Genomic DNA, 14,508 nt, shown 5'->3' on the forward strand with positions numbered 1-14,508 from the left:
TAATATACACTAGATTTTGACCCGCGCTTGGAAGCGCGGAATATTTTACGATGAAAAATTTCACTAATAATATAACAAATATTTTTGTAATTTTAAAGAGTGTATTTTTGCATTTAAATCAGTGTTTTTTAATTTAACCCGATTGTGATTATACCGGTTAATCCGGAGATCTAACAATTCAATTTAAGTTTTTAAAATATTCATATTAAAAAAAATCATTAAAATCCGAGACTAACCGATTGAACTGTTGGATGACCGATATGTAATCTAATTTGATTTAAATTATAATAGTTTCATAATTTGTAATCTTATAATCCAAATTTTAAAGTTTATTATTTTGCAATTCATAAAATTATGATGTTTCTACAAAATTTTAAAGAGAAATGATAGATATAAAATAACTAAGATTAATTATTGTATTGTTTGGAAACATTGATAGTAGTATAAAAAATATATTGTTTGGAAACATTGACAGTAGTATAAAGAAATAAGTATATTGTTTGAAAACATGGATAATAGTATAAAGAAAGGAACATTCATAATTTAATGTAGGTTTAATTATAAAGTATAAAAGTGTATTTAATTTAAAAACTTACAAAATAAATGTTAGGTCCAACAGAATGTTTCTGTTTTAATAAGATAGATGAATTAATAAGAAAATGTTAAAAATTCTTTATATTATTAGAGAAAATGAAAGTTTACTAAACATAAGTCTGGAAGACTTACTAGTAAGTCGTCTGGAAGACTTACTAGTAAGTCGTCTGGAAGACTTACAAGTAAGTCGTCTAGAGAAGTCATTTTTGCAATCTAATCTATTAAAACTGAAGTACAAAAAAGAAATAACCCTTAGTTTTCCTAATTAATTACCATCTTATGCCACTACCATAAAACGTTTTATATTTGTCGCTAACATTAATAGTTGGATTGACTAAAATGTTTTTTGACTTAATTAAACCTAACCACCGTAAACTTAATAGATATGGAGATCTCATTTATTTCTAAATACTAACTCTGACATAATTTATATTTGAACTAATTTCCTATTTTAAGGTCAGCAAAATCTACACGTAATATATATGGTAGCAGTAAATATTTTCAAAGATTTGAGCATCGTTGAGATCTTTGGTAGATTCTAAATATGCTAATCGTAATGTATTCTATTTTTAACAGATACAACTCATAGTTTTCTATTTTTTTAATTCCAATTTTACTGTCAGAACCAAACCGAATCCGAAATTATCCGAACCGAACCCGGACAAAAAAATAGCTAAAATAATAAATGGATCATCTCTAACCTCCTATCCGAGTTATCCGATATCTAAAATAAATATATTTAAAATATTTAAAAACATTTAAAAGAAAATAAATTATTATAAAGTATTGAACTATTCAAAGTATCTGAAACTATCCGGATATTTTAATCCAAAGTAGCCAAAATTATCCATTTTAATTTAACTACTCGAAATAACCGAACCAGAACCTAAATCACATGAGAACCAATTTTTCAGGTATTTTCTGATTACTAATTTTACGGTCAGAACCGAACCATACTGAATCTGAAGCTATCTGAACCAAACCCAAACCAAAAATAGTTAAATAATAAATGGATCCTCTAATTTCCTATCCGAGTTACCCGATATCCAAAATATCTGAACCCAACTGAATCGATGCCTGAAACGCTGATGCTAACTTATAAAACAATCTATATTATTAAAATAGAAGTACAAATATAAAATATCCCTAAGTTTTCCAACTTATTTACAATAACATGCCACTGAAGTAATTAAATGAACCTATTAATGAATCATTGTCTTTCTTATTTATTAAAACATTTCCTAAATCAAATTTAGCTTAATTTTTGTATTTAATATATTTTCTTACACAAATTAACTAATTTTTAGGGATGTTCAAATTTAAAATCTATATTATTAAAATAGAAGTACAAATATAAAATATCCCTAAGTTTTCCAACTTATTTACAATGACATGCCACTGAAGTAATTAAATGAACCTATTAAGGAATCATTGTCTTTTCCTATTTATTAAAAAATTTCCTAAATCAAATTTAGCTTAATTTTTGTATTTAATATATTTTCTTACACAAATTAACTAATTTTTAGGGATGTTCAAATTTAAAATCGATTTTATTTTTAACTATATTAAACTTGGATAATGTTACCATTAATTATTTTGAACAAAAATCAAGTTTAAATTTGATATTAAACAATATTATGAATATTCCTAAAATATATGTTTAATTTGAACAATAAAATTTATATATGCTAAGATTTAAATATCTTTAAACAACTTATAGAACAATATGAGATATTTGTAAGTGAATATTATTTTAATATAATATAATATCACCTATGATTATATATATTTCAAAAATTTCTAACATATACGTTTAATCATTTCAGTTACTATTAATTATTTTCAACAAGAAGATTTAAATATCTTTGTAAAAAATGTTTAATATTTATAACCAAATATTATTTTTCTAACGTATCTAAATCTCATCGTATGATCCAAATCTGATCAAAATATTTAAATTCTTATTACATTTGAAAAATAATTTCATGTTCAAAGAAATATTACTCAAACATATCAATGAATCAATATTTTGTCAAAAGTTTAGTAGCGGACACGGGTCACTATTTTCTACAGCACGTAAAATATTTGATTGTTATATTTATAAAATATTTAATTAAAATATTTAAAATATAAACCAATAAACATTTAAATAATATTTATTGATATAAAAAAGAAAATAACAACCCGTGCGGGCGCACGGGTACAAGCTCTAGTTGACTTTTAAATGGGACGACTTACTTGTAAGTCGTCCAATTTTGTTTGTTAAAAAAAATTCCAGACGACTTACCAGTAAGTCGTCCAGAACAAATAGGTTATTTTTGCATTTGACCAAATTGTGTCAGATATTTGACTTTTTCTGGACTACTTACTTGTAAGTCGTCTCTGGGAAAACCGAAAAATTAATATTTTATTATTTCTAGACGACTTACAAGTAAGTCTTCTCAGGTTAGTTTTGCAATTGGAAAATAAAACTTAAATATTTAATTTTTCCTAGACGACTTACTTGTAAGTCGTCTAGTCAGACGACTTACTTGAAAGTCGTCTGAGATAAGTAAGGTTTGACCAGAATCTCAGAAAAAAAATTCTGGACGACTTAACTTAAGTCGTCTCACTGGACGACTTTCAAGTAAGTCGTCTGACTGGACGACTTACAAGTAAGTCGTCTAGGAAAAATTTAATATTTAAGTTTTATTTTCCAATTGCAAAACTAACCTGAGAAGACTTACTTGTAAGTCGTCTAGAAATAATAAAATATTGATTTTTCTGTTTTCCCAGAGACGACTTACCAGAAAAAATCAAATATCTGACACAATTCGGTCAAATACAAAACTAACCCGTTTATCCCAGACAACTTACTGGTAAGTCGTCTGGAGTTTTTTTTTTAACAAACAAAACTAGACGACTTACAAGTAAGTCATCCAGTTTGACCAGAAGACTTACCCTTAAGTCTTCTACAGCCAGAAGACTTACAGGTAAGTCTTCTACAGCCAGAAGACTTACAGGTAAGTCTTTTACAGCCTGTAAGTCTTCTAGGCGAACAGATCTGGAAAAAAATTCAATTTCATACCTTAAATTAGTGAGATGATTTCTTTAACACACATAAGTCTTTTCCAACCACATAGAACCTCAAACGAAAGTAACCCACCAAGAATCATAAGCTTGAATGGTTCTATCAACCATAAAAAAATTATAATCAAAAACTTGAGTTTTTTTGGATGAATATGGAGACAAAGTGAAAGAAATGTTGTTTTTAGTTCATAACAATTGGGAAAAAGAGAGTGTAAATCGATTTGAGATGCATTAAGAGCTTCAAATTGGTTGTTCATGGTGGTTAGGGTATTGATGGCAATGGTACTCTTGTAAATACTTGAAGATGATGAGGTTGAGAGGGTAAAAATGTCCCTTTCGAAAAAAAAAGAAAAAAAAAATAATGGCAGTTTCGTGAATAATGTGAACCTGTGGGGTGAAGAGGACAAAAGAAAAATTCAAAAAAAACATTGGTTAGTTTTGTATTTGACTTTGAGTTTTGAGTCAATTTTACAAAAAGCTCAATAAAGTTTCCCATTACCATTTTTTCATTTTCTTCAAATGACATAATATAAATTTCATTAAAATCTAAATAATTATTTTCAGTTTTATATAATATTAAGAAGTATGAATTATTTAATAAACATTTCAAAAAAAAAAAATTTGGTTTTCAGCGGATTATCTCATATTGGATCTTAAGTTAACAGCGGATTTTTAGATTTTTACAAAGTTTTTTAAGATTATAATTACAATTATTTTTATTAAATTGAACTAAATTATACACATATCACTGGATTTATTGGTTCAATCATATGTTTGGGTTTGATATGAAAACATAGTTTGAAAATCAAGTATTATAACAGACTAATATTTTTTGAAACACAAATAGAATACTTTAAAATTATTTATTTTCTAGTCAAAATTATAAATTCAATAAAATAAAAATATACTCGGGGATTTAAGCATTTGAAGTGTGAATCAAAATTTAGTTAAAATTAAAAGATGAATCAAACAACATAAGAAATTAAATTAAGATTGCGGTCTAAGAATCCATACACGACTCATAATCTACTGATTCAGAAAATTATTTTTCTTTAGTTCCCCTCAGTACCACTAATAAACAATAAAAATAAATAAACAAATAAAGAAATATAAAGAACAATGTAAGTTTTCTTAAATTCCTCAAACCAAACGTCCATGACGATTTTTTTTTTCAACCTGTAATGCAACAATACTCTCTGTACAGTATGACACAATAATAACCTTCTTCTCTTGGCTTCTGTAAAATCAATCCTCTTGGCGTCTCAGTTTACAGCAGAGAGGGGAGATCTTGAGTCCGACACAACAGCTGCTTCGTAAAGAGAGGAAGCACGAACAAGGTGTTGTTGTTGCTGCTGCTTTGCATCACCATTGGCCTGCCTCAACAATTTCCCATCTTGAAACGCTCTCAGTAACTGCTCAGATGCTGGAGTTCTAAGTTCCTCGATGGACTCAATGCTCGGTATGTCAATTTGTCTTTTCCTCGGCGTTGAACACGAAGGCTCATCTACCTGTTTGCACCAAAAAAAAACAACAATTCTATAGTCAACAGACTGTAAAAAAAACACCTACAATGTCTGATATGTTGCGGTTTGTTTTGAGAGGTTGAAACTTACTATGTATTCATCAAGAAGACATTTCCCTGCATTGTCTGTGATCTCTGCGATCTTGTGATTGTGATCACTCTTGAGCTCAATCAAGTCTTCACAGCATGGGATGATCATGGAGTTGATCTTAGCACATGCATCATTATCGAGTTTCAACGAATCTGATAGAAAAAGGGTAATCTTTCAGCAAAAAGAAGAAGAAGAAGAAGCTTTGATCCGGATCTGTAAATTCAAAGGAATTAATAAACTCACGATCAATGGAAGTAAGAAGGCTGGCGTTAGCAGCATCAAAAACATCAAGAGAGGATGAAACAGCGGACGAGAACTGAGAGCGTAGCTTCTCATTGGCATTCATGCCTCCTCTGTTTGAGATATTGAAGTGGTAAAGTGACTTGAAAAAGAAAAAGAAAAAGATAAAAAGAACTGGTTTTTCAATCATACCTAACGATTGAGTCAACAGAAGCCACATTGTTCCGTTCTAGACTGACCAGTGATTCTTGAGCTTTCCTCCATTGATGTGCACTCATCTCTGCCTTCTTCAAGCTACAATTATCCATTGATTATGCATGTTAAAAAGAAGCTCAGTTCTTGGGACAATATATGTTTATGAACTTTTGAGATTTGATTATACCAGTTCAAGAGAACTTCTTGCATCGCCTTCTTTCCGCTCTCAACCGCTGAAGTGTCCTGGTGATAGTTCGATTCTGTTTTCACCATGTGAAGTTTCCACTCAGCTTTAATGGAAGAAGTTGAATCTTGCATCGTCGACATCTCATGCTGTAGGGTGGTTGTTCTGGTGGATGCGCTCTCACGTAGATCTTGTACAGCCATTTGGACCTAAAGGAAAGATCAAAGAGTTTCCTCAAAGCGTCAAATCAAATAATTAAAATGCATGCTGCGTGCGACATACAAGGTTTTTCTTCCTAGAATTAGAATTCGCCAGAAGTTCTGCTACTTTCTCTAGCAATTGCCTCTCTTCATTCTTAGCACATTCCTACAAAGACAGAGAGACAGAGAGCATTATGGAATTTGCAGCTGGCGCGTGTGTCAAGAAGAAGGCAAGAACCGGAATCACCTCAAACTTGTTTTCAAATTCACTCAATTTCCTGTGGTTAACTGTCTGTGCCTCTTCCACTATCCCAGTTAGTTTGGTAGCATGCGTGTCTAGCGTCTTGAAGAACTCCACTGTTACTTTCGAAACTGACCTTGCTGAATCCACGGCTTGTGAATGTGCCTGCACCGTAACAATGTTTCAACCATAATGTCTGATGTAAAAAAATTGTATAACCTTCAAAGGATCATTACTAAACCTTCCGCTGTTGCTGAGCAAATGCGATAAGCTTCTCTTCCTGTTTGTTAAGGCTACTTTGGAGATCTTGTAATAAGATGTCAGCCTCAGAAGCAAAACCCTTGAAAACCTACAAGCGACAACAAAGGAAGGACACTGACTTAGAGCAGAGATACCAAATAGCATAGTTAAAGTCCTAAACTTACGTTCTCAAGTTCATGTGAATGTTTGGAAACTTCCGAGTTCAGGCCACCAAAGGTTGACTGAGAGTTTTCATCTAGCTTCACGGCTATGTTATCAAGAGATTCGATGCCAGAACCATACACTGCCTTCAGTTTTGAAAGTCTCTCACGGAGTTCTTCAGTAGCCTTTACAAGAAAAACCAAAGAAGTGAGTGAGGCAAGGATACGTCAATGAAAACAAAAAACACAAACTCACCTCAGATTTTGTCGATACAAAGGACTCCATGTCTTCCTCCATGTGTTTTAGTTGAACCTCTTGTTGAGTCACAGAAGAAGCCACAGTCTTATGCAATAGCTCAAGCTGTTGTGTGAGTTGTGACTGAAACTTTTGGATGAGACATCTGTTTCCGTCCTCGATTTTGTCCTTTCTTTCTGCATAACAATAACATTTTTATGGGATCTTTTTGCAATAACAGAAGTTGAAAATCTTGGTCCATGAATCTTTTTACCTATTTTGGAAAACAAGTTGGAAACATCTGATGCTGCGCTTTCTAGTTCCGTCCGCAGCTGAAAGGCTCGCTCCACAAGTGATTTTTCTTAAAAAGTCAGAAAGAAAATGTTATCGTCAGAGTTTCCAACAGCTTTTTTCGTTTTCATGAGAAGGCAGTGAAGTACCTGACTTCAGGAGATTTGATATCACAAATTCCTTCTCTTTAATGGTTGCATTTGCCTGTCTGTATTTTTCTTCAAGATCAAACAATGAGTGCTCAGTTTCCTCGAGCTTTTTCTGATATTGGTACAGAGATAGAGTTAGCTTTTCATGCACCTCGATCAACACATATATATAGGAGGATTTGTACCTCAGTTTTGTCAAGTTTCTCACTCAACTCTGCAGTTAAAAGCTTCTGAGCATTGTATAGCTCTTGAAGATCAATAACTTGCTGCAGGACCAACATAACTAGTGTTATAGAAATATCATGTGAGGGTACTAAATGATGCGGGTTTCTTACCTTGTCCTTTGATTCTGATTGTAGTTCTAATCTTTCTATCTTTTCAGCCATTGCCTGTGATGAAAGCACAAATGAATAGAGTTACTTTTCACACTTCGGATTCGAAATGAGGAGGAAACTAGATACACAAACATTCAGTTCAGAGAAAACTAAAACCTTTTTCTCAGCCTCTTCTTGAAGATAACGGTCTTTTGGAATATAAATCCCGTTTTTCTCCCTAGCAGCATATACCTCTTCAGAAAATATGTGAAACTTATTAAGCAGATGCAAAATTAAATGTGAATGAATGTGTTGTAACACAGAGTAAGGAATGTCAAAACCAATACTCAGTAACTCATACCTTGCTTCAGTCTGTCAATCTCAGAGTACAGATCTTTCATGACCGCAGATTTCATCATCTTTTGATTGATCTGGAATCAAGAGAAAATTTTTAGAGCCATTTTTTTTATGCATAAGATGATATTGCGGAAGAATGACGTTAAACCTCACCTCTGGTTTGTTCTTGATATTCTTGGCGCGATGTGCATAATCCAAAGTGCTTAGAGTCTCTTCTAAACAGTGAATGGAAGGTGATATCGTGGCGATTACACATGTTTTAGTCTTTCCTCCCAATGAATCCCTCAAGAGCCTTGTCAGTTTGCTATCTCTGAACAAAATTCAAAAGCAAGATAGCATAGTACTCTCTGATGTCAAACCTGATTTGAAAATACCAACGGATGACTTGTTACCTGTAAGGAATATGGCCAGAGTGCTCAACAAGCGCGTTAATGACACGGCCAAGAGTAAGCAAACTCTTGTTGATCTCTCCAGCTTCCCTGGCTCGTCCCTGCAACAACCGTTATCAAATTACCCACCACCACTAGCTTCGTAGACTACCTTGATGATAATAAGATACCTCTCGTGCACCAGAACGTGAGATGTTCTCGGAACCAGCAAGGTCAACAAGATTTAGTTTCCCACATTTGATCATCTCTTCTCCCTCGGGAGTATTTTCCTTGATGTGAATGGTGATAGAAAATATGGAATGAGAGCGACTACTTTGCTTGTTCAAAAGAGTTTCAGCTGTACGCCTTTTAGCGGAACCTTTCTCCAGTATCTTGTATATCTCATTCGCTGTGCTCACTATCTCTTCTTCCAAGCCACGAACAAAGACACTCCCTTTCCCATCTTCCATAAGAGCAATCGATTTCTTGGACTTGTCATCAACAAACTTAGTAGTCGTCTCCTCTGGTGCTAAAAGATCTGAAATTTCCTCGTTATATAATTCTAGGAAGGTGACCTTCATGCTATACTCAGCACCCTGCGCTTCTAATATGTCGAAAATCTGCTTAACAGCTCTCGGAATAACACCCGCGTCACTCGGGAACTCACCGTTCTACATATAAACAACCGTAACTATGTATCAAGAAAAAGACATAACACTATTTGTATATGAATAACGAAAACAAGAACCAACCTTTTTCCTTGCACCTCCTTCCATGGTATACGTCTTTCCAGTACCGGTCTGACCATATGCAAAGATGGTACAGTTGTAACCTTCGAGTACTTCAAACACAATTGGACAAATGGCTTGGTCATATAAGTCCTTCTGTTGAGACGCTGGACCAAAGACCTGAGGAATTAAAAGAGCAAATGAGACAACAACACACAATCAAGAAACAAGACAGCAAGAACCCCACCTTGTCGAAAGCAAAATGTCTATCAATGTGCTTCCCAGCAATACTCTGAGTAGCAGCAACTTCTCTACGGTGCTCGTTACATGAAATCACCACCGGTGTATGAAGTCTGGCCTCGTCCTCGCTCAATGGCCTATCAGAAACCGGTGAGAGAGAGATCAAACATCAAAGATAGGCCAATTAGTATAAACGAACTGAGAGAGGTTACCTGCAACGCAAGATGACCTGCACATTCACACCCTTTTCTTTATCATTTCTATTCGTTGAATTTGAGTCAGAAGATCTCGATTCTCTGGCCAATTTATCACTTGATCGTGGTGTCTGAGCCGGAGAGAGAGATGCAACACCACTTCTTCTTTGCTGCATTGAATCCGTTCTGTTAAAATTGTCTACCATTTAGGTATACACTTCCCTCCTCTGCACAAACAAATCCAACAAATTCAAGTATCGATCCTAAAATAAAACAAACAAGACTTGTTACAATAACTAACATTAGCAACTTATTCAATCATGAGCTAAGTTTCAAAATTTCAAAACTAAAAGTTAGCAACTTATTCAATCCAACGTCCTTGAATCAGCAAACAAAAAAAAGTAAATGCATTGCTGAATCTACTTCAATATCTAAGTCCAAAGCTATCTATAGATCTTCATCTCGATCGGATCAAACGATCGAGTGACAAAAAGAAGAAGCTTAAAGTAAGAGCAGTACTATTCCGGGAAGCAAAAACGCGCTAGGCAGTCAGATTTGACGACTTGCAGAGAAAGGAAAAGGTTCAACAATGGCGAAATTGAAGAGAGAGAGAGAGAGAGAGTGTGTAGGGAAGGGACTTGGAGAGAGAGAGTGTGTGTGTTCAAGTGCATTTATTGTTCCTTCTTCTCAAAGCAGAGATGAGAGAGGAAGTAAAAGAACGAGATCATTTCCGTTTTAACGACGTCAGTTAAACGGTTTAGGAAAATCAAACCCAAACCGATTCAGTTCCGGTTTAATTAATATCTTCATCATCTATATTTTTCAGTTTTTGTATTAGAAAAAATAAAATACATTCAGCTATTCTTTACTCTAACTCGATTAGTTAATTTTATGAAAGTGTATATCTGAAACAGAATTGTGAAAATAATCTGGCTTGGTTCAAAATGGTTCTCGGTTTAGTGGTTTATTTTCATCATAACTTTTTTTGCTTTTATTAACGGCGTCAAATAAATCGTTTACTTGAATCACGCGTAAATCCACTAAACCACTGTTTTCATTCTTTTATGTTATTAAACTAATATTAGATTTTGTTTTTTCTACGCTAAATTATCTAAGATTAGAAGACAACTCTTCTTTTTTCCTTTTCAAAATGTAAGATTGGAAGACAATTTTGACTTCCCGTTTTGAGGGGAAAAGTTAGAACCTTTTCTTTAGATTTTATCTACTCAATTTTAAATTTGCTCATTCCCAGTAACTTCAATTTAAATTTTCAAATTTGAAATTTGAGATATTATTTAGTAACTAACGGGCTGTTTTTCCTAATTCTCAACTTAAATATTTCTTTGTATACGTACGAACCATATGTATTTACACATATTATGGATCATACCTAAAAATCATCTACTGTGAAACCTCTATAAATTAATAATGTTGGAACTACACCAAAACTATATTTTTTATTGATTTATAGAGATTATTAATTTATCGAGATACTAATTGAACCAAAAATTCAATTTAGAACTATGAAATTATATTAATTTATAGAGATATTAATCTATCGATTATTAATTTAAAGAGGTTATACTGTATATATTAAAAAGAAACATTTAAAAAATTGTAACCTCAATTTTTTAATTACATTCAATTGAAAAACAAATAGGTCCATATTCAATTTTTATATATCGCTACATACATTTATTGATCAAATTATATGATATGATGATATGATATGATATGATATTTACGATAAAAACATTTATGATTGTTCCGTTAGATATAGTTACTATTTTATTTTCTTTCTTTAAATAAAACCTACAGAATTACCATAAATGATTAATATATAATAAAGATTTGATAACAATTTATATCTCCTCCATCATTTTTGTTTAATTTTATAAAACAATTAAATTAGCTATAAAATTAAAATTTAGATTTTTTTTCGTATATGTTATATTTTGAATTAAAATGGAAATACATGACTAAAACTATTAAAATTATTATGTTAAAAATCAATGATCAATGGTTTAACATTTTATTATAAAAAGATACACATGATTTTAAAACCATATGAGTAAAAAGTATCATTTATTTAATAATATATATATATATATATTAAACTATATACCATATAAGATTACATAAATTTTTTAATTTCAAAATTTCAATGAATTTACAAGAACATTTATAAATTATAAACTTATTAAATTCACATTGAAAATTTTGTTATCAATGATTTAAATATTTTGTTATAAAATGATATGAATGATCATAGAATCGTATGATTATGAATCTCATTTAATAAATAAATATATAAATATACTATATATAAAATATAATATTCTTAGAAAAATAGGTTGGTCCATCTTAACTTACATTAACTTTTTATTAAACTAACTATCGAATTGATAAATAATGTACAAAAACAATATCGCACTTTCCTTAAATAAAAACTACGAAATTTTCTAATATGATTAACGTATATATGAAAATTAATTATTATGAATAATAAATATTTGATAATAATTTTTGTATCTTACTTCTTTTTTTAATTTTATATTATTAAAAGATATTAAAAAATCACTAATATGATTTTGTTTTGGTATATACCAACAAACCGAATGGGTGTGATTTTATAAAAATCGTAGGATTTTGATATAGTTTGATTTATAACCAATTAAACTGAAACATGTAAATATGTATATATTTATAACGACGCATGAATATCTATTTGTTACATGAATTGAAATATAATTGTAATTTGTAAATCACTTAAATTATTTGAACTATAGTTAAGTAACAATTTACTGTAACTGAGGCTTCTTATTTTCTTAGTCTTTTTGATCTTTTTGTTTTATTTAAACAGTAACTAAATTGAAGTACATATTATAAATTTGATGGACAACAACTAGTTGAAATTCTTTACAATTTTTTATCTTTAAACTAAAAGAGTTGTGTTCTATCGAAGACATATTAATTTGATGAACACTAAATATGGAAGAATTTATTTCATGCTTCTGTTTTGTTTTTTATTTTTATTTTCAAAATTTAAAGTTTTGATATTAATTCTAGATTTGATTATTTTATTAGATGATGGAAATCTTTTTGTTTTTATTCTTTTATTTAAATATATAATATTTTTTTAATAAATGATTTTTAACAACATGACTCTAAAATTCATATAATATATAATATAATCTCAAACTAAATAACTATGTTTTTGATATAAACTGAACACTGACGATATATAAACCAAATTGAACCGAAGTAAATATGGATTTAGAATAGTAGTTATATTTTAATAACCGAAATACAAAAAAAAAATGAAAAGAAACCTGATATCCAGATTGAACACCCCTAATCCAAATGAAACCGAACTATTGTTTCATTTTTCAAAACATAATAAAAGTAACAATTTCATCATGCCTTGGGCGTAGATCTTATCCTAGTATTTATTAAAAACAAAAACGTTTTCTATTTTTTTTTTGAATAAACAGTTGCGTAATTTATACAAGTCAAATGTGGCCATTCAATGAATATGATGATACCATAGACATGTCAACATTTCATAGCAAACGAATGTGGTTTTCAACTATTGTATCACATCTCAAACATTGAAAAATAAGATTTACTAACTCTTCAAATTCAATAAATTAATTATGTAAAACCAATTGTCAATGTTAGACCACAATAAATGTCCTTGGAATTTGTAGCAAAATAGTTATAGTTTATTAGCCAACAAACCATTGTAAGTATGTATATACAGGTTTGGCATATATGTATATATATCATATATGTGTTGGCAATATATGATTATATATTAGCTCTATATGTATATTTAGGAGTGTATAAAGAAGAAACAAAGAAGCTTGATGGAAAAGGAGAAGGAAAGTGGGGTTAAGGAGCATGTGATATGATCCCTTAACATGTGGTCTTCTTTTTCAAACCTTTTGCTTTCTTTCTTCTCTCTTATTATCAGCACACAAATATGTATGTACATATTTACATCGATCAGTGTGTGTGTCAAACTCAGTCTGGCACTCATATCTACGCAGCATCTTTTGGTAGCAAACACATGTGGGATACTTTTATGGTAAGGATAGTTTCATATATGTTGGATAAAAGGTTAGAGATATTATTCAATCAGATTATTATCTTCTTCAACATAATATATGACTAAAACAGTTTTATGATCAACATAACTATAGGAGGATGATGATGGGAGTATTTTAGATATACTTAAGAAGATTGGATAATGATGTAATTAGAACATAAGAGTTATCTAAAGTCGGTGAATAACATACAACTTTTACATCATCAAATTCACATGGTATCAACGTGGATGATTGGTCGGGCTTTATCTCTTTGTTTTAGCTTTATTTATTTTTAAATCACTAAACTTTATCAATCATGTTTTAGTTTTATTTTTAGTATTTAAACCTACATAAGTTTCTATAATTTTTAACCAATCTTGCTTTAGTTTTATTTTTAAAACTACAGCAAAAAAAAAACTAAATCAATTTTTTTCTTAAGTACTTAGGTATAAACCTAAAGCTTATTTATTTTTATATGTTGTAGAATCTGTAAAATAAAAAGTTATCTATAATATCAAATAAGTTAGATAATCATTATTAAAACATTTTTAAATATTTAATTAATTTTGGGTGTTTTGTTAAATTATTGAAATATTTTAAATAACATTGTTATTATTTATATATCACATTTTAAATAACAGTAAACTTGATAATTTAAAAAAAATATGAATATAAATTCTTTAATTGATAAAACTAATTATTTTATATATATATATATATATACATATTTCACATATTTGATTTCAAAATGTCTACAGTCTATAACTTACAGCTACAACAAATAAATCTCTACAAAAATATCTA

The 14,508-nt window shown here is 30.5% G+C and overlaps 1 protein-coding gene across 2 annotated transcripts; it reads right to left on the bottom strand.

The window, feature by feature from the left end:
- Positions 1 to 4,628: 4,628 nt before the first annotated feature.
- On the bottom strand, positions 4,629 to 10,291 carry LOC108842767 (kinesin-like protein KIN-5D). 2 transcript variants are annotated; one of them, XM_018615787.2, is made up of 23 exons: positions 10,133 to 10,291; positions 9,632 to 9,840; positions 9,427 to 9,556; positions 9,204 to 9,359; positions 8,643 to 9,122; positions 8,476 to 8,573; positions 8,237 to 8,393; positions 8,088 to 8,157; positions 7,904 to 7,980; positions 7,748 to 7,801; positions 7,598 to 7,678; positions 7,413 to 7,524; positions 7,247 to 7,333; positions 6,994 to 7,169; positions 6,762 to 6,923; positions 6,578 to 6,685; positions 6,343 to 6,501; positions 6,178 to 6,261; positions 5,899 to 6,104; positions 5,709 to 5,810; positions 5,520 to 5,629; positions 5,277 to 5,428; positions 4,629 to 5,171 (listed from the first exon to the last, which is right to left on the bottom strand). In XM_018615787.2, exons 2-23 carry the CDS (start codon positions 9,817 to 9,819, stop codon positions 4,926 to 4,928), a joined length of 3,195 nt encoding a protein of 1,064 aa, XP_018471289.2. In that variant the 5' UTR covers positions 9,820 to 9,840; positions 10,133 to 10,291; the 3' UTR covers positions 4,629 to 4,925. The 2 variants fall into 2 exon arrangements, with proteins under 2 accessions (XP_018471289.2, XP_018471290.2); XM_018615788.2 differs by having other exon boundaries at positions 10,181 to 10,278.
- Between the last annotated feature and the right edge of the window lie 4,217 nt (positions 10,292 to 14,508).

This window comes from Raphanus sativus, chromosome 2, assembly GCF_000801105.2.
Source record: "Raphanus sativus cultivar WK10039 chromosome 2, ASM80110v3, whole genome shotgun sequence".
Lineage (NCBI taxonomy): Eukaryota > Viridiplantae > Streptophyta > Magnoliopsida > Brassicales > Brassicaceae > Raphanus > Raphanus sativus.